Genomic DNA, 19,215 nt, shown 5'->3' with positions numbered 1-19,215 from the left:
CTGAATTAGAAATATGAACACACACCTACACAATAAGAGTCTATTAATAAGAGAAGCATGAAATCACGGTGTGACTGGAGGGAAAGTTCCCACTATAAAAGTACTATAATAAAGTTTTTTGGTCCATGTCTGCTACTTTCTACTTCTACTTTACCACATGTCAAAGGAAAATACTGTACATTTTACTTCACTGCATTTATTTGACAGCTATGCAGATAAATATTTTAGGCAGATTATTTAACACATGATGCATTTTTAAAGATTGAACTACCAAACAATATACAAAGTTGATAATTGGTTTCACCTGGACAGCATGAAACATTTGAATACAGCTTACATGTTGATGAATCAGTATTAATAATCCAATAATATAATATATAATATGATCTAAAACTTTGAAAGGTGCCAATCTGCACGATAACTACTTTAAATTGTGAGCAAATTTGCTTTAGTTAAGCAAAAGGCAACATTTACTTGCAGTATGTTTTTACATTGTAGTTTTGCTATTTCTACTTAACTAACAGTTAAACCAATAAACCAACATCCAAAAAAGTTTCTCAACTTTCTTCAACAATTCATTGGAGTTGAAAAATCCTGATGGATTGATAACTAACAGACCAAAGGAACAATATGTTTAAGTAATGCTATAGCTGTCAGTTTAGAGAGCCAAGTGCATCTCAGTCAGATTCATGAGAGGTTTTACTGTCACACATTGAAATTGAGCTAAAAAAAAAAAGCTAGAGCTGTTTACCTACCTGATGCGTTTAATGACTGCTTGCTATATCTGTGATTTTCGAAATTGTTCAGAAATATCTTCACTTCTACTCGAGACAATGAGATGTTCACACAATGAAAACTACAGACGATATGAGGTTTCTCACCAAATTGCACTTATGTAGACTTTGCACGTTCTGTCACAGAACGCCACAGAACGTTCTGATTGACCATAGAATAGAAACGGTACATTATGACGTGCACCCTTAATTCGCAAATTCTGTTACCTGGGCAACAGATGCACATTCAGGGCATTACCTGATCTTCAGCATCATGTCAATGATGTCACCTCTTCATCCATAACCAGTTCATGCAGTCCTACATTTACTCAAGTATTAAACTTAAGTACAGTTTTAGGTACTTTGACTTTAATTGAGTATTTCCATGCTACTTTATACTTACTACATTTCAGAGGGAACAATTGTACATTTAGCACATTTATTTGATAGCTGTACCAGTTACTGATACAGATAGTAATATAATCTACACATTATGATGTATTGATATACATTTAGCTACCCACCAATTAAAATGTGCCCTACCTTTATCAGTTGCAACATTAAAGTGATGCTTACACTTGAATGCATCATAATTATAATCCAATAATATAAGATATGCAATTCTGAAATTGACTACTTTGCATAATGAGTTCTTTTACTTTTGGTGCTTTAAGTATATTTTGATGTTGATGTGTTTGTAATTTAAGTGAATGCATGACCTTGTAACAGAGTATTTTTACACTGTGGTGGTGTATTGCTACTTTTATTTTAAATAAAGATCTGAGAACTTCTTCCACCACTGCATAGAGTTTACTGATAACCATTACATCCATTGTGAATGTCCCTATCTCTTCTCTGCCTACTGGAGAACTCCTTATTTCAGTCCTATGTACCTGTAGAGGTTGCCCAACCAGGCCAGCTGAGACTTTACTGCCTTTAAGAGGCCATAGCGGGCTCAGTCTTTAAGCTAGAGTGAAAACGAAGAGTGTCGAACTTCACCCAGTATGTGACCTGTAACACAAGACACAATAAGACCCTGGACCTGCTGTATGCCAACATTAAGGAGGCATACAGCGCCACTGTTCTCCCCCCCCTTGGCGGTTCAGACCACAACCTCATCAGGCTTGTGCCAACATACAAGCCTGTTGTCAGGAGGCAGCCCGCCACCACCAGGACTGTTCAACAGTGGTCAGTGGAAGTTGAGGAGGAGCTGAGGGAGTGTTACAGGTCAACAGACTGGGAGTTGTTTGACAGGGTCCACGGCGAGGACATCGATGGACTCTCCCACTGCATTACAGACTACATTAGGTTCTGTGAGGAGAGCATCGTACCCACCAAAAAGGTACGCTGCTTTCCTAACAACAAGCCCTGGATCAATGGGGACATTAAAGCCCTGTTGAACAGGAAGAAGAGGGCGTTCATGGCCGGGGACATTGAGGGGGCCAAGGTTGTCCAGAAGGAGCTGAAGAAGGAGCTGAGGGCGGCCAAGGACACCTACAAAGACAGACTGGAGGGGAGACTACAGGCCGACAGCTCCAGGGAGGTGTGGGGGGGGGGTTCAGGAAGATAACCGGCTACAAACAGCCGAGCCCTGGTGTTGAGGGGACCCAGGAACATGCAAATGAGCTAAACCTGTTTTTCAACAGGTTTGACCAACCAACCCCCATGAGCTCAGCAGGACAGCCTGGGTCCTCACTCACCAACACCAGTGCCCCCCCTCCACACCTCTCCTTCCCCCTCCCTCCTCCCCCCCCTTCCACACCTCTCCTCCTCCCCCCAGCACCCCCTTCCACACCTCTCCTCCTCCCCCCAGCACCCATCCCCAGGAGGCAGCAGCAGCTTGCCCCCCCCATACCTACCCTGAGGATCACATCCACAGCATGTCCTTTGCACCTGGAGACATTGCAACATCCACCCTGATCATCACAAGGGGCCAGGTGAGGAAGCAGCTCTCAAAGATCAGCGTGAACAAGGCCAGGGGACCAGACAACATCAACCCCAGGGTGCTCAAGGTGTGTGCTGGGGAGCTGGCAGCAGCGTTCCAGCACCTCTTCAGCCTCTCCCTGAGGCTGAAGAAGGTTCCCCAGCTCTGGAAGACCTCCTGCATCGTCCCGGTGGCCAAGAAGGGACACCCCAGCACCCCCAATGACTACAGGCCAGTTGCTCTGACGTCACACGTCATGAAGATCTTTGAGAGACTGGTTCTGCAGCACCTCAAGCCCCTTGTGAGCGACTTCCGGGACCCCCTGCAGTTTGCATACCAGGAAAACATCGGTGTGGATGATGCCATCACCTACATGCTCCACAGAGCCTACACTCACCTGGAGAGGCCGCACAGCTCTGTAAGAATATTGTTCTTTGACTTCTCTAGTGCCTTCAACACCATCCTGCCACTCCGGCTAGCTGAGAAGCTCTCAGTGATGCAGGTAGATCATGGCCTGGTGGCCTGGATTACGGACTACCTCACCAGCAGACCACAGTATGTCAGACTGCAGGGCAGCCTGTCAGATGTGCTGGTGAGCAACACCGGCGCCCCCCAAGGAACTGTGCTGTCTCCCTTCCTGTTCACCACCTACACCTCCGACTTTCGCTTCCACTCGGGTACATGCCACCTACAGAAGTTCTCCGATGACTCCTCCATCGTCAGCTGCATCACAGATGACAACGAGGAGGAGTACAGAGCCCTGGTGGAGAACTTCATAGGGTGGTGTGATAACAATCACCTCCAGCTCAACATTAGGAAAGACCAAGGAGCTGGTGGTGGACTTCCGGCGGAGCACGAGGCCCCCTAACTCCCATCACCATCCGAGGGGAGGAGGTGGAGGTGGTGGACACCTACAAGTTCCTGGGAGTACATATGAACAGTAGACTTGACTAGGACTGATAACACCGAGGCCCTCTACAGGAAGGGACAGAGCAAACTGTTCTTCCTGAGGAGGCTCAGGTCTTTTAATGTATGCAATAGGCTGCTGCAGATGTTTTACCAGTCTGTAGTAGCCAGTGTTCTCTTTTTTGCTGTGGTATGTTGGGGGGGTAACATGAACACAAGGGATGCCAACAGACTGAACAGGCTGGTGAGGAAGGGCTGGCTCTGTGGTTGGATCTGAGCTGGACGGTCTGGAGGTGGTGGCAGAGGGCAGGATGAGGAGGAAGCTGGACGCTATCCTGGAAAACCCCTTCCACCCCTCCATGATGAGCTAGTCAAGATGAGGAGCACCTTCAGCCACAGACTCATCCCTCCTCGGCACAACACAAAGCGCCTGGGTCAGTCCTTCATGCTGGTAGCCATCAGGCTCCACAACCAAGGCTGACCCCCATATGACAACTATTAGGACTTTTAAGAAATTTAAACATGCACTATCTGGCGCACTTTACACTCACTTTACACTATACATCCTACATACCACTTTATTGCTGACTGCACATATGTACATATTACATTTATTTATTTATTTATTTATTGTACATACTACATTTATTTATTGACGGACTGTACACACTATGTTCACTCATTCACTCTGTATCTTTTATATCTCTATTATTGTCTTTAGAATTTTTGTATACCTTTACCTCTCCTGTGATTCACTCTGTTTGCTGATGTTGTTGCTTTGACACCTGAATTTCCCTCCGGGGATTAATAAAGGTCCATCTTATCTTATCTTATCTTTAAAATACTGGTATCACAGAGGTCCCTTGACCTCTGACCTCAAGATATGTGAATGAAGATGGGTTCTATCCCCATACTAGCCATTTCACATAGTGAGCCCATTTTTTAAAACTTGACCTCACTGTAGGCTATAAAATGACCTCTTATGACCTCTAGGATAATCACAGCTCATGACACCATCATAACCCTCATTGACAACTACAAACTGGAGACCTGTGTGTGTTTTAAAATAAGTCAACAAACACCCTAAATGGGATTTAGCTTGTGGATGATTTAATGAAAATATTGGACTATGGAGACATTAATATGGACTTTGTATGAAACATTTTCCATAAATATCAACTGAAACTATCTTAACTGTAGTTCTCTGGGCCTGCTAACATGTAATGGCATGGGTGCACAGCTTCAGAGGTAAAATTAGCTCTATGCAATTTATAGGGCACTTCCTGAGGCACCTGCTGGCTGTACAGCTCCCTGCAGGCTGGGCAGCTCGCACCCGGTGATGTGTTGGGCCGAGTGCACCACCTCTTCCCAGCGCCTTACGGTCCACGTTGGTGCAGTTGCCATACCAGGTGGTGAAGCAGCCTGTCAGGAGGCTCTCTATGGTGCCCCGGTAGAAGTCCCTGAGGATTTGTGGTTTCAGTCTAAAAGTCCTTAAGCGCCTAATATATTTGTTTATATACACAAATAGAGTCATATTCTCTCTATCAAATTCGTGCTCCTGAGATATTGGATCAAAAATGAATTAAACATTTTTCCCAGAACTTCTTTGTAAGAGATCACTTAGATCATTGCCCAACTGAATTTCTTCAAGATTGCAACCAGTTCCCTTCTCTCAGCCTCATATTTAGCAAAGTAGAGCATAACATGATCTAAAGTTTCTTCCTGATTACAAAATGTACACCTTCCTCTATTATGTTTTCCTATTTTAAATGATGTACTGTTTAATCCAGTATGCCCAAAATGTAGCCTAGATATTACTGTTTCCTCTCTCTGGGTTCTCCTTGTGCTTCTCATCATACTTTTCTTTGAATTATGTATAGCCACCTTCCTGTTCTCTCTTCTCCAGCGCTACTTTTGCCACCTTTCTTTCAGCTTATGCTTAATCGTGGTCTTCATTTCCGTTTTACTAAACGGTACTGTGATGTCAATCTGATTTGTTTTTCTGGCTTCCTTTGCACACTTGTCAACTGATTCATTTCCTTCCTATCTATACAAAGGTCATATCTAATCCCATCATTTGAATTCTATATAGTGTTTGCTGTATCTCCATTAAAACATCTGCTCTGCACTTCAAGCTGATCAACGACGAACTGGAATCTGAGCATATTACTGATCCCAACGGTCTCACATATTCAACCCATTGTAATGCCAACAAAATGCCATCATCTCCCCAGTATACACCGATAATCCATCAGTGATTCGTTTGCAGACTTCAATGTTGAAATCTGGGACTATGAATGAAATATTGATTTTGTCTGTTTGAAGCATCAGTATAGATTTGGAAATAGCTATAATAGTTGTTTTCTATATAGGTCTTTATTACTTGTGGTTGTAGAATAAACTGCTTGTCTTTGTTCTTTTTGCCCCAGGCAATGTGAGATCTACCATAGGGACAGGAAGCCTCCATGATTAAATCAATGAAAGTGGGGAATGTTATCTTAAACCACTAAACACTGAACCAATTATATAAAATAAAATAAAAAATAAAAAGATTGACAAGCTATTTAAAATACATAAGCAGAAAATAAAATATTTTAGTAAGTCTCTATTTTTGGATTATTTTTTTTGCTTTTATTTTAAGTATGTGAGAGACACGAAATGCAGCGGAGGAAGAGGGATGACACACTGCAAAGGGCACCCCTTTTTGTAAGATTTAATAAAATAGGAGTGATAACAAAGAAACAATATTATATTATATATATATCACCTCATAAAGCCTCTAAAGATTTAAGAGACGCTTTAGCTATAGTATATGTAAATGGATGTAAGTGAAAATCTCATCTTAGAACTGCTATAAACCTCATGATTTAAAATCACAAACCTATTTTTCATTATTTTAAAGTTAGGAGTCGAAGGATCTTTATTGTTACCGAGCTTCACTAAACTGATCATAGATCAGATTAGGTTGACTCTATAACTTCAAAAACAGTTGTGCTCTGAAATCTGGTTTGAATAACTTATAAAAATGTGGTTTATGCAAAGACAGTCTGTTGAAAAAAAGCTAACTGCTGTAAAGAATAAAAAAACAATTACACCTCAAATATGCTAAAAGACCTAAAAGATTTGTTGCACTTGATCTACAAAAAAACATATTTACATATAACATTTGTTTTCTTTGTTTTATTTGCTGTATATTGAAATACCACAAAACATAGTCAGCATACGACATTCTCTGTATTTAGACCCTCGATTCGGATGAGGAAAATCTCCCACCATTGAGTCTTCCAGCCAGGCAAAGTAGTCGGGCTCAGTTGTTTGACTTTCAACTGCTTCAGAGATGGGCAGCTGAGTCTGTGGCGTGGGGACAGGAATCATCTAAAGCAGCTCGAACATTCGCCAGCGTTGATAAATCTCTGTCCCCAGCCATGACGTTGGACTCCATTGAGGCTCCATAACGTTTGACTGTGCGTGAGAAGCCACTGTCACATCTGTCGTTGAGGTGGAGGGCCGCATCACGTTTGACTGTGTGTGAGAAGCCACTGTCACACTTATGTAACCTAGCTTCACACACATCGTCTTCGCTTGCGATGTGACCTCTCCAGATGTCGATGCAGATGCTGCGAGACAAACAAACAAAACCACTGATCAATCCTACTAAGACTTTTAAAAACATGGTAAAAGATACTGCTTCTATTCTATGTATTTTGACAATCTGCAATATATCATAGTCCAATATGATCCTAGTGTGGTCACATATCATTCGAGTTTTTATCCCATTTTACTTGAATCTGATCAACAGAAATACTGTCTTACCTTCAGTCATTTTGAGGCCTTGCTCCTGTCCCTCTCCCTCTTCCCCTTTTGCCCCTTCACAAAAACAAGACTCAGCCACTTAGCAGCTCAAGCAGCTCTGCCATAGGTGGATATTCAATCCCGGCCAAGAGTTTGGACACCGTAGTTTGGTTGTCATCCAGTGCAAGGGGGGAGTACATCGATGCAGAATCGGTGCAGAGTGATGCTGAGTGATGCTGAGTCTGTGGCGTGGGGGAGGAGACTCAAGTATATCTATAAAAGACACTGTGTTTGAGTCATCCAGCCAGGTAAGGTAGTCTGGCTCAGTTGTTTGACTTTCAACTGCTTCAGAGATGGGCGGCAGAGTCTGTGGCGTGGGGGGAGGAGACATCTCAAGCAGCTTGAGCATCTCCACCGTTGATAAACCTTTGTCCCCAGCCATGAAGTTGGACTCCATTGAGGTGGAGGGCTCCATCACGTTTGACTGTGCATGATGAGTCACTGTCACACTTGTCGTTGAGGTAGAGGGCTGCATCACGTTTGACTGTGCGTGATGAGTCACTGTCGTTGAGGTGGAGGGCTGCATCACGTTTGACTGTGCGTGATGAGTCACTGTCGTTGAGGTAGAGGGCTGCATCACGTTTGACTGTGCGTGATGAGTCACTGTCGTTGAGGTGGAGGGCCTGCATCACGTTTGACTTGTGCGTGATGAGTCACTGTCACACTTGTCTTTGAGGTGGAGGGCTGCATCACGTTTGACTGTGCGTGATGAGTCTCTCTCACACCTGTCGTTGAGGTAGAGGGCTGAATCAGGTTTGACTGTGCGTCATGAGTCACTGTCACGTCTTTCATCGAGGTGGAGGGCTGCATCACGTTTGACTGTGCGTGATGAGTCTCTCTCACACCTGACGTTGAGGTGGAGGGCTGCATCACGTTTGACTGTGCGTGATGAGTCTCTCTCACACCTGTCGTTAAGGTAGAGGGCTTTATCATGTTTGACTGTGCGTCATGAGTCACTGTCACGTCTTTCATCGAGGTGGAGGGCTGCATCACGTTTGACTGTGCGTGATGAGTCACGCTCACACCTGACGTTGAGGTAGAGGGCTGCATCACGTTTGACTGTGCGTGATGAGTCACGCTCACACCTGTCGTTGAGGTAGAGGGCTGCATCATTTTAGACCGTGCGTGATGAGACACTGTCACGTCTGTCATCGAGGTGGAGGGCTGCATCACGTTTGACTGTGCGTGATGAGTCTCTCTCACACCTGTGTATCCTGGGGTCACACACATCCTCTTCACTTCCTGTGTGACCTCTCCAGATGTTGATGCAGATGCTGCGATAAACACAAACAAAACCACTGATCAATCCACTAAGACTTTTAAAAACATGGTAAAAGATACTGCTTCTTATTCTAGGTATTTTGACAATCTGCAATATAACATAGTCCAATATGATCCTGTGTGGTCACATGTCATCGAATTTTCATCCCATTTCACTTGAATCTGATCCACAGAAATACTGTCTTACCTTCAGTCATTTTGGAGGCCTTGCTCCTTTCCCTCTTCCTCTTTTGGCCCTACACAAAAACAAAAACATTTTAGGCTTTCTATTTGACATGAGCTGATAAAAACAAAGACTCTTTTCAGGGAACTTTGTTTCATAATTCTTTGTCAGCAGAGTGTACATACGTAATTGTTACTGGATGACCAGTCCGGGTGCTGCAGGGCGTGGAGCCGTCTTTCTCGGTCTGCCACTTGGAAGTATTTCGCCTGCTCCTCATTGGACAGCGACTTCCACTGTGGAAAGATGACAACACACTGTCAGCACACTACTACAGGTATAAACATTATCTGTAACCGCTCATCCCATCCATTGCACACAGATCCACATTAATAACAGCTCCCACAACGTCCCACAGTGCATTTCAATAAAGAACAAGCATGTCTGCAGAATCTTTTACCAGATATGATATGATGTTGTGCACTTACTTTATCTCCAAGGATCTTGTTAACCCCTGCAGTCCCAGTGAGTTTCATTACGGCCGCATAAATTGGCCTCTGCTCCTTCATGTAAAGCATGAAGGCATTTGGCGGCTTTTTCACGTATGACCGACCATCATGCCCGTCTTCACGCTTTCTCTTACTGTGGGAATACAGAAAAAAACAGAAGAATTTTAGAGCGAGACAGTAAATTAAGCAGAATAATACAAGACATGGGTGAATGCATCCTTGTCTGTGCAGTGTTGTACATTAAAACCCATTATAAAAAACAAACTCTTTATAATAATATTCATGCTGGCAAAGTACATTTTGACTAAAACTGGCCAGAGCTCACTTACTTTGATGTGAAGGTGCTCGGTGGTGGAGGCCGAGGTGGAGCAGCAGAGGTAGAAGTGGCGGGAAAATTGACTGGAAACCCGTAAATCACCTTCTCCATTCCTGCACAGATAAAGAGACACAGAGATACTTTAGATAATAGAAAGAACGTGTTTGAAGATAAAAACAGAAGCTCAATACCTGTGTAAACTTGTGTGTGTTTGTTTGACTTCATATGTGTGTTACTTACAGCACTCCAAGAGGACGCATGCGCTGGTTCAGCGGAGGAGCAGCGTAGGGGGTGGCTGCTGCACTCGGGACGTATGGCCTGTATGGCAGGTTCTGTGAAGAGAGAGGGAAGGTCAGCCAGCCATCAAACACACACTCAAAAATAAATACAGACACCAACACTCATCTCAGCGTGTATGCAAACACACAATAGTAAAATCATTTGAGTAGAATCTGTTAAACAATCATTTCCTCAAGAAAAAAATGGGGGGCAGATATTCTCTAATTCAAGCCCTATAAAAAATAATATATAATAATATGCCCAGCCCAAACAGACTTACAGGACACCGTTATTTAGAAAAAGAGACCAGAAACCAGAGTAGCAACATAAAGTACAAATAATACTAAACAAATAAACTATCCTGACGTTTCTTCCAAACTTAACAAAAAAATGTAATTTTCATAAAATAGTCCAAATAAAGCCCATCACAATTTTCAAAAGCCCAAGTTGACATCTTCAAATTCCCTTTTTGGTCTGACCAACAGTCCAAGACCCAAACACATCAACTAATTGATTAATCGGTTAATCCTTTCCGTTCTGACTGATACGTGTCTTTTTTGATGCAGATAAAACTCTTATGATACCTATCCCTAACTTAAACTTAGTATCTTACCTGTCCCTGGCTATAAGCGCCTGCCTGCATGTACGGAGGACCTGGCTGCATGGCATACTGAGGTCCTTGGTACGGGATGGGAGCAGCATGTCCAATGCTCATTGGAGCTGCTCCCAGGGCGGTGCACCCACCATATCCTCCTCTCAGATTTTGATTCATCTGAGGGTGGACATAGCATTGTTGTCCCTGATTGTAAGCACCTGCCGTACTGTACAGGGTACTTGGAGGCTCAACGCTGTGCGGAGCTGCTCCCAGGGGGGTGCACCCACCATATCCATATCCACTCAGATTTTGATCAATCTGAGGGCGGATGTTGAGGTCAGGAACGACAACAGGAGGCGGAGGCGGATTTGACGGGTTGAGCGGGCCCATCACATCGTGTAACACATTTTGGAGAGTGGAAAGCAGATCGATGTCGTCCAGCTCTTCCAGGAAATGCATCACATCTACACACGTGTCGGTGTCAGACATCTTGTGTCCGGCCTCCTTACAGTTTCAACTCCAGAAGAATGACAGACTCTATCTGAAAGTTACTGGTATCCTGTGACACACATTGATAAAAAGATGATATTAAAATCAAGGATTAAAGCACCAGGTGCAAACTAGAGGGAGCAGCATTTGTTTACAGTAAATATCCCCAATTAGCTGACTGAGAGTGATAACAGAATCTTGAATACTACTAGGACTAATATTAATAATAATATGTAATAATAATAGCTGAATTAGAAATATGAACACACACCTACACAATAAGAGTCTATTAATAAGAGAAGCATGAAATCACGGTGTGACTGGAGGGAAAGTTCCCACTATAAAAGTACTATAATAAAGTTTTTTGGTCCATGTCTGCTACTTTCTACTTCTACTTTACCACATGTCAAAGGAAAATACTGTACATTTTACTTCACTGCATTTATTTGACAGCTATGCAGATAAATATTTTAGGCAGATTATTTAACACATGATGCATTTTTAAAGATTGAACTACCAAACAATATACAAAGTTGATAATTGGTTTCACCTGGACAGCATGAAACATTTGAATACAGCTTACATGTTGATGAATCAGTATTAATAATCCAATAATATAATATATAATATGATCTAAAACTTTGAAAGGTGCCAATCTGCACGATAACTACTTTAAATTGTGAGCAAATTTGCTTTAGTTAAGCAAAAGGCAACATTTACTTGCAGTATGTTTTTACATTGTAGTTTTGCTATTTCTACTTAACTAACAGTTAAACCAATAAACCAACATCCAAAAAAGTTTCTCAACTTTCTTCAACAATTCATTGGAGTTGAAAAATCCTGATGGATTGATAACTAACAGACCAAAGGAACAATATGTTTAAGTAATGCTATAGCTGTCAGTTTAGAGAGCCAAGTGCATCTCAGTCAGATTCATGAGAGGTTTTACTGTCACACATTGAAATTGAGCTAAAAAAAAAAAAGCTAGAGCTGTTTACCTACCTGATGCGTTTAATGACTGCTTGCTATATCTGTGATTTTCGAAATTGTTCAGAAATATCTTCACTTCTACTCGAGACAATGAGATGTTCACACAATGAAAACTACAGACGATATGAGGTTTCTCACCAAAATTGCACTTATGTAGACTTTGCACGTTCTGTCACAGAACGCCACAGAACGTTCTGATTGACCATAGAATAGAACGGTACATTATGACGTGCACCCTTAATTCGCAAATTCTGTTACCTGGGCAACAGATGCACATTCAGGGCATTACCTGATCTTCAGCATCATGTCAATGATGTCACCTCTTCATCCATAACCAGTTCATGCAGTCCTACATTTACTCAAGTATTAAACTTAAGTACAGTTTTAGGTACTTTGACTTTAATTGAGTATTTCCATGCTACTTTATACTTACTACATTTCAGAGGGAACAATTGTACATTTAGCACATTTATTTGATAGCTGTACCAGTTACTGATACAGATAGTAATATAATCTACACATTATGATGTATTGATATACATTTAGCTACCCACCAATTAAAATGTGCCCTACCTTTATCAGTTGCAACATTAAAGTGATGCTTACACTTGAATGCATCATAATTATAATCCAATAATATAAGATATGCAATTCTGAAATTGACTACTTTGCATAATGAGTTCTTTTACTTTTGGTGCTTTAAGTATATTTTGATGTTGATGTGTTTGTAATTTAAGTGAATGCATGACCTTGTAACAGAGTATTTTTACACTGTGGTGGTGTATTGCTACTTTTATTTTAAATAAAGATCTGAGAACTTCTTCCACCACTGCATAGAGTTTACTGATAACCATTACATCCATTGTGAATGTCCCTATCTCTTCTCTGCCTACTGGAGAACTCCTTATTTCAGTCCTATGTACCTGTAGAGGTTGCCCAACCAGGCCAGCTGAGACTTTACTGCCTTTAAGAGGCCATAGCGGGCTCAGTCTTTAAGCTAGAGTGAAAACGAAGAGTGTCGAACTTCACCCAGTATGTGACCTGTAACACAAGACACAATAAGACCCTGGACCTGCTGTATGCCAACATTAAGGAGGCATACAGCGCCACTGTTCTCCCCCCCTTGGCGGTTCAGACCACAACCTCATCAGGCTTGTGCCAACATACAAGCCTGTTGTCAGGAGGCAGCCCGCCACCACCAGGACTGTTCAACAGTGGTCAGTGGAAGTTGAGGAGGAGCTGAGGGAGTGTTACAGGTCAACAGACTGGGAGTTGTTTGACAGGGTCCACGGCGAGGACATCGATGGACTCTCCCACTGCATTACAGACTACATTAGGTTCTGTGAGGAGAGCATCGTACCCACCAAAAAGGTACGCTGCTTTCCTAACAACAAGCCCTGGATCAATGGGGACATTAAAGCCCTGTTGAACAGGAAGAAGAGGGCGTTCATGGCCGGGGACATTGAGGGGGCCAAGGTTGTCCAGAAGGAGCTGAAGAAGGAGCTGAGGGCGGACAAGGACACCTACAAAGACAGACTGGAGGGGAGACTACAGGCCGACAGCTCCAGGGAGGTGTGGGGGGGGGGGTTCAGGAAGATAACTGGCTACAAACAGCCGAGCCCTGGTGTTGAGGGGACCCAGGAACATGCAAATGAGCTAAACCTGTTTTTCAACAGGTTTGACCAACCAACCCCCATGAGCTCAGCAGGACAGCCTGGGTCCTCACTCACCAACACCAGTGCCCCCCCTCCACACCTCTCCTTCCCCTCCTCCTCCCCCCCCCTTCCACACCTCTCCTCCTCCCCCCAGCACCCCCTTCCACACCTCTCCTCCTCCCCCCAGCACCCATCCCCAGGAGGCAGCAGCAGCTTGCCCCCCCCATACCTACCCTGAGGATCACATCCACAGCATGTCCTTTGCACCTGGAGACAGTGCAACATCCACCCTGATCATCACAAGGGGCCAGGTGAGGAAGCAGCTCTCAAAGATCAGCGTGAACAAGGCCAGGGGACCAGACAACATCAACCCCAGGGTGCTCAAGGTGTGTGCTGGGGAGCTGGCAGCAGCGTTCCAGCACCTCTTCAGCCTCTCCCTGAGGCTGAAGAAGGTTCCCCAGCTCTGGAAGACCTCCTGCATCGTCCCGGTGGCCAAGAAGGGACACCCCAGCACCCCCAATGACTACAGGCCAGTTGCTCTGACGTCACACGTCATGAAGATCTTTGAGAGACTGGTTCTGCAGCACCTCAAGCCCCTTGTGAGCGACTTCCGGGACCCCCTGCAGTTTGCATACCAGGAAAACATCGGTGTGGATGATGCCATCACCTACATGCTCCACAGAGCCTACACTCACCTGGAGAGGCCGCACAGCTCTGTAAGAATATTGTTCTTTGACTTCTCTAGTGCCTTCAACACCATCCTGCCACTCCGGCTAGCTGAGAAGCTCTCAGTGATGCAGGTAGATCATGGCCTGGTGGCCTGGATTACGGACTACCTCACCAGCAGACCACAGTATGTCAGACTGCAGGGCAGCCTGTCAGATGTGCTGGTGAGCAACACCGGCGCCCCCCAAGGAACTGTGCTGTCTCCCTTCCTGTTCACCACCTACACCTCCGACTTTCGCTTCCACTCGGGTACATGCCACCTACAGAAGTTCTCCGATGACTCCTCCATCGTCAGCTGCATCACAGATGACAACGAGGAGGAGTACAGAGCCCTGGTGGAGAACTTCATAGGGTGGTGTGATAACAATCACCTCCAGCTCAACATTGGAAAGACCAAGGAGCTGGTGGTGGACTTCCGGCGGAGCACGAGGCCCCCAACTCCCATCACCATCCGAGGGGAGGAGGTGGAGGTGGTGGACACCTACAAGTTCCTGGGAGTACATATGAACAGTAGACTTGACTAGACTGATAACACCGAGGCCCTCTACAGGAAGGGACAGAGCAAACTGTTCTTCCTGAGGAGGCTCAGGTCTTTTAATGTATGCAATAGGCTGCTGCAGATGTTTTACCAGTCTGTAGTAGCCAGTGTTCTCTTTTTTGCTGTGGTATGTTGGGGGGGGTAACATGAACACAAGGGATGCCAACAGACTGAACAGGCTGGTGAGGAAGGCTGGCTCTGTGGTTGGATCTGAGCTGGACGGTCTGGAGGTGGTGGCAGAGGGCAGGATGAGGAGGAAGCTGGACGCTATCCTGGAAAACCCCTTCCACCCCTTCCATGATGAGCTAGTCAAGATGAGGAGCACCTTCAGCCACAGACTCATCCCTCCTCGGCACAACACAAAGCGCCTGGGTCAGTCCTTCATGCTGGTAGCCATCAGGCTCCACAACCAAGGCTGACCCCCATATGACAACTATTAGGACTTTTAAGAAATTTAAACATGCACTATCTGGCGCACTTTACACTCACTTTACACTATACATCCTACATACCACTTTATTGCTGACTGCACATATGTACATATTACATTTATTTATTTATTTATTTATTGTACATACTACATTTATTTATTGACGGACTGTACACACTATGTTCACTCATTCACTCTGTATCTTTTATATCTCTATTATTGTCTTTAGAATTTTTGTATACCTTTACCTCTCCTGTGATTCACTCTGTTTGCTGATGTTGTTGCTTTGACACCTGAATTTCCCTCCGGGGATTAATAAAGGTCCATCTTATCTTATCTTATCTTTAAAATACTGGTATCACAGAGGTCCCTTGACCTCTGACCTCAAGATATGTGAATGAAGATGGGTTCTATCCCCATACTAGCCATTTCACATAGTGAGCCCATTTTTTAAAACTTGACCTCACTGTAGGCTATAAAATGACCTCTTATGACCTCTAGGATAATCACAGCCTCATGACACCATCATAACCCTCATTGACAACTACAAACTGGAGACCTGTGTGTGTTTTAAAATAAGTCAACAAACACCCAAATGGGATTTAGCTTGTGGATGATTTAATGAAAATATTGGACTATGGAGACATTAATATGGACTTTGTATGAAACATTTTCCATAAATATCAACTGAAACTATCTTAACTGTAGTTCTCTGGGCCTGCTAACATGTAATGGCATGGGTGCACAGCTTCAGAGGTAAAATTAGCTCTATGCAATTTATAGGCACTTCCTGAGGCACCGCTGGCTGTACAGCTCCTGCAGGCTGGGCAGCTCGCACCCGGTGATGTGTTGGGCCGAGTGCACCACCCTTCCCAGCGCCTTACGGCCCACGTTGGTGCAGTTGCCATACCAGGTGGTGAAGCAGCCTGTCAGGAGGCTCTCTATGGTGCCCCGGTAGAAGTCCCTGAGGATTTGTGGTTTCAGTCTAAAAGTCCTTAAGCGCCTAATATATTTGTTTATATACACAAATAGAGTCATATTCTCTCTATCAAATTCGTGCTCCTGAGATATTGGATCAAAAATGAATTAAACATTTTTCCCAGAACTTCTTTGTAAGAGATCACTTAGATCATTGCCCAACTGAATTTCTTCAAGATTGCAACCAGTTCCCTTCTCTCAGCCTCATATTTAGCAAAGTAGAGCATAACATGATCTAAAGTTTCTTCCTGATTACAAAATGTACACCTTCCTCTATTATGTTTTCCTATTTTAAATGATGTACTGTTTAATCCAGTATGCCCAAAATGTAGCCTAGATATTACTGTTTCCTCTCTCTGGGTTCTCCTTGTGCTTCTCATCATACTTTTCTTTGAATTATGTATAGCCACCTTCCTGTTCTCTCTTCTCCAGCGCTACTTTTGCCACCTTTCTTTCAGCTTATGCTTAATCGTGGTCTTCATTTCCGTTTTACTAAACGGTACTGTGATGTCAATCTGATTTGTTTTTCTGGCTTCCTTTGCACACTTGTCAACTGATTCATTTCCTTCCTATCTATACAAAGGTCATATCTAATCCCATCATTTGAATTCTATATAGTGTTTGCTGTATCTCCATTAAAACATCTGCTCTGCACTTCAAGCTGATCAACGACGAACTGGAATCTGAGCATATTACTGATCCCAACGGTCTCACATATTCAACCCATTGTAATGCCAACAAAATGCCATCATCTCCCCAGTATACACCGATAATCCATCAGTGATTCGTTTGCAGACTTCAATGTTGAAATCTGGGACTATGAATGAAATATTGATTTTGTCTGTTTGAAGCATCAGTATAGATTTGGAAATAGCTATAATAGTTGTTTTCTATATAGGTCTTTATTACTTGTGGTTGTAGAATAAACTGCTTGTCTTTGTTCTTTTTGCCCCAGGCAATGTGAGATCTACCATAGGGACAGGAAGCCTCCATGATTAAATCAATGAAAGTGGGGAATGTTATCTTAAACCACTAAACACTGAACCAATTATATAAAATAAAATAAAAAATAAAAAGATTGACAAGCTATTTAAAATACATAAGCAGAAAATAAAATATTTTAGTAAGTCTCTATTTTTGGATTATTTTTTTTGCTTTTATTTTAAGTATGTGAGAGACACGAAATGCAGCGGAGGAAGAGGGATGACACACTGCAAAGGGCACCCCTTTTTGTAAGATTTAATAAAATAGGAGTGATAACAAAGAAACAATATTATATTATATATATATCACCTCATAAAGCCTCTAAAGATTTAAGAGACGCTTTAGCTATAGTATATGTAAATGGATGTAAGTGAAAATCTCATCTTAGAACTGCTATAAACCTCATGATTTAAAATCACAAACCTATTTTTCATTATTTTAAAGTTGGAGTCGAAGGATCTTTATTGTTACCGAGCTTCACTAAACTGATCATAGATCAGATTAGGTTGACTCTATAACTTCAAAAACAGTTGTGCTCTGAAATCTGGTTTGAATAACTTATAAAAATGTGGTTTATGCAAAGACAGTCTGTTGAAAAAAAGCTAACTGCTGTAAAGAATAAAAAAACAATTACACCTCAAATATGCTAAAAGACCTAAAAGATTTGTTGCACTTGATCTACAAAAAAACATATTTACATATAACATTTGTTTTCTTTGTTTTATTTGCTGTATATTGAAATACCACAAAACATAGTCAGCATACGACATTCTCTGTATTTAGACCCTCGATTCGGATGAGGAAAATCTCCCACCATTGAGTCTTCCAGCCAGGCAAAGTAGTCGGGCTCAGTTGTTTGACTTTCAACTGCTTCAGAGATGGGCAGCTGAGTCTGTGGCGTGGGGACAGGAATCATCTAAAGCAGCTCGAACATTCGCCAGCGTTGATAAATCTCTGTCCCCAGCCATGACGTTGGACTCCATTGAGGCTCCATAACGTTTGACTGTGCGTGAGAAGCCACTGTCACATCTGTCGTTGAGGTGGAGGGCCGCATCACGTTTGACTGTGTGTGAGAAGCCACTGTCACACTTATGTAACCTAGCTTCACACACATCGTCTTCGCTTGCGATGTGACCTCTCCAGATGTCGATGCAGATGCTGCGAGACAAACAAACAAAACCACTGATCAATCCACTAAGACTTTTAAAAACATGGTAAAACATACTGCTTCTTATTCTATGTATTTTGACAATCTGCAATATATCATAGTCCAATATGATCCTGTGTGGTCACATATCATCGAGTTTTTATCCCATTTTACTTGAATCTGATCCACAGAAATACTGTCTTACCTTCAGTCATTTTGAGGCCTTGCTCCTGTCCCTCTCCCTCTTCCCCTTTTGCCCCTTCACAAAAACAAGACTCAGCCACTTAGCAGCTCAAGCAGCTCTGCCATAGGTGGATATTCAATCCCGGCCAAGAGTTTGGACACCGTAGTTTGGTTGTCATCCAGTGCAAGGGGGGAGTACATCGATGCAGAATCGGTGCAGAGTGATGCTGAGTGATGCTGAGTCTGTGGCGTGGGGGGAGGAGACTCAAGTATATCTATAAAAGACACTGTGTTTGAGTCATCCAGCCAGGTAAGGTAGTCTGGCTCAGTTGTTTGACTTTCAACTGCTTCAGAGATGGGCGGCAGAGTCTGTGGCGTGGGGGGAGGAGACATCTCAAGCAGCTTGAGCATCTCCACCGTTGATAAACCTTTGTCCCCAGCCATGAAGTTGGACTCCATTGAGGTGGAGGGCTCCATCACGTTTGACTGTGCATGATGAG

The 19,215-nt window shown here is 43.3% G+C and overlaps 1 protein-coding gene and 2 long non-coding RNA genes across 3 annotated transcripts; all 3 read right to left on the bottom strand.

Annotated features, from left to right (window-relative positions):
- Positions 1 to 6,768: 6,768 nt before the first annotated feature.
- Positions 6,769 to 8,288, bottom strand: LOC119478209. Its single transcript, XR_005204401.1, has 3 exons — positions 8,095 to 8,288; positions 7,417 to 7,990; positions 6,769 to 7,220 (listed from the first exon to the last, which is right to left on the bottom strand). It is a non-coding gene; the product is annotated as an uncharacterized LOC119478209 (long non-coding RNA).
- A 22-nt stretch (positions 8,289 to 8,310) lies between these two features.
- LOC119478600 (transcription factor 7-like 1) lies at positions 8,311 to 9,832 on the bottom strand (the record flags this gene model as incomplete). Its single annotated transcript, XM_037753434.1, has 6 exons — positions 9,735 to 9,832; positions 9,385 to 9,538; positions 9,085 to 9,192; positions 8,924 to 8,972; positions 8,541 to 8,729; positions 8,311 to 8,480 (listed from the first exon to the last, which is right to left on the bottom strand). Coding segments are annotated over exons 1-6 (768 nt in total), but the record flags the coding sequence as incomplete, so codon positions are not given.
- Positions 9,833 to 18,091: 8,259 nt separating this feature from the next.
- LOC119478211 lies at positions 18,092 to 19,201 on the bottom strand. The gene is made up of 2 exons (XR_005204403.1): positions 18,738 to 19,201; positions 18,092 to 18,543 (listed from the first exon to the last, which is right to left on the bottom strand). It is a non-coding gene; the product is annotated as an uncharacterized LOC119478211 (long non-coding RNA).
- Between the last annotated feature and the right edge of the window lie 14 nt (positions 19,202 to 19,215).

Source organism: Sebastes umbrosus, chromosome 19 (assembly GCF_015220745.1).
Source record: "Sebastes umbrosus isolate fSebUmb1 chromosome 19, fSebUmb1.pri, whole genome shotgun sequence".
Classification (NCBI taxonomy): domain Eukaryota; kingdom Metazoa; phylum Chordata; class Actinopteri; order Perciformes; family Sebastidae; genus Sebastes; species Sebastes umbrosus.
This window is presented reverse-complemented; position numbering and strand designations above follow the sequence as displayed.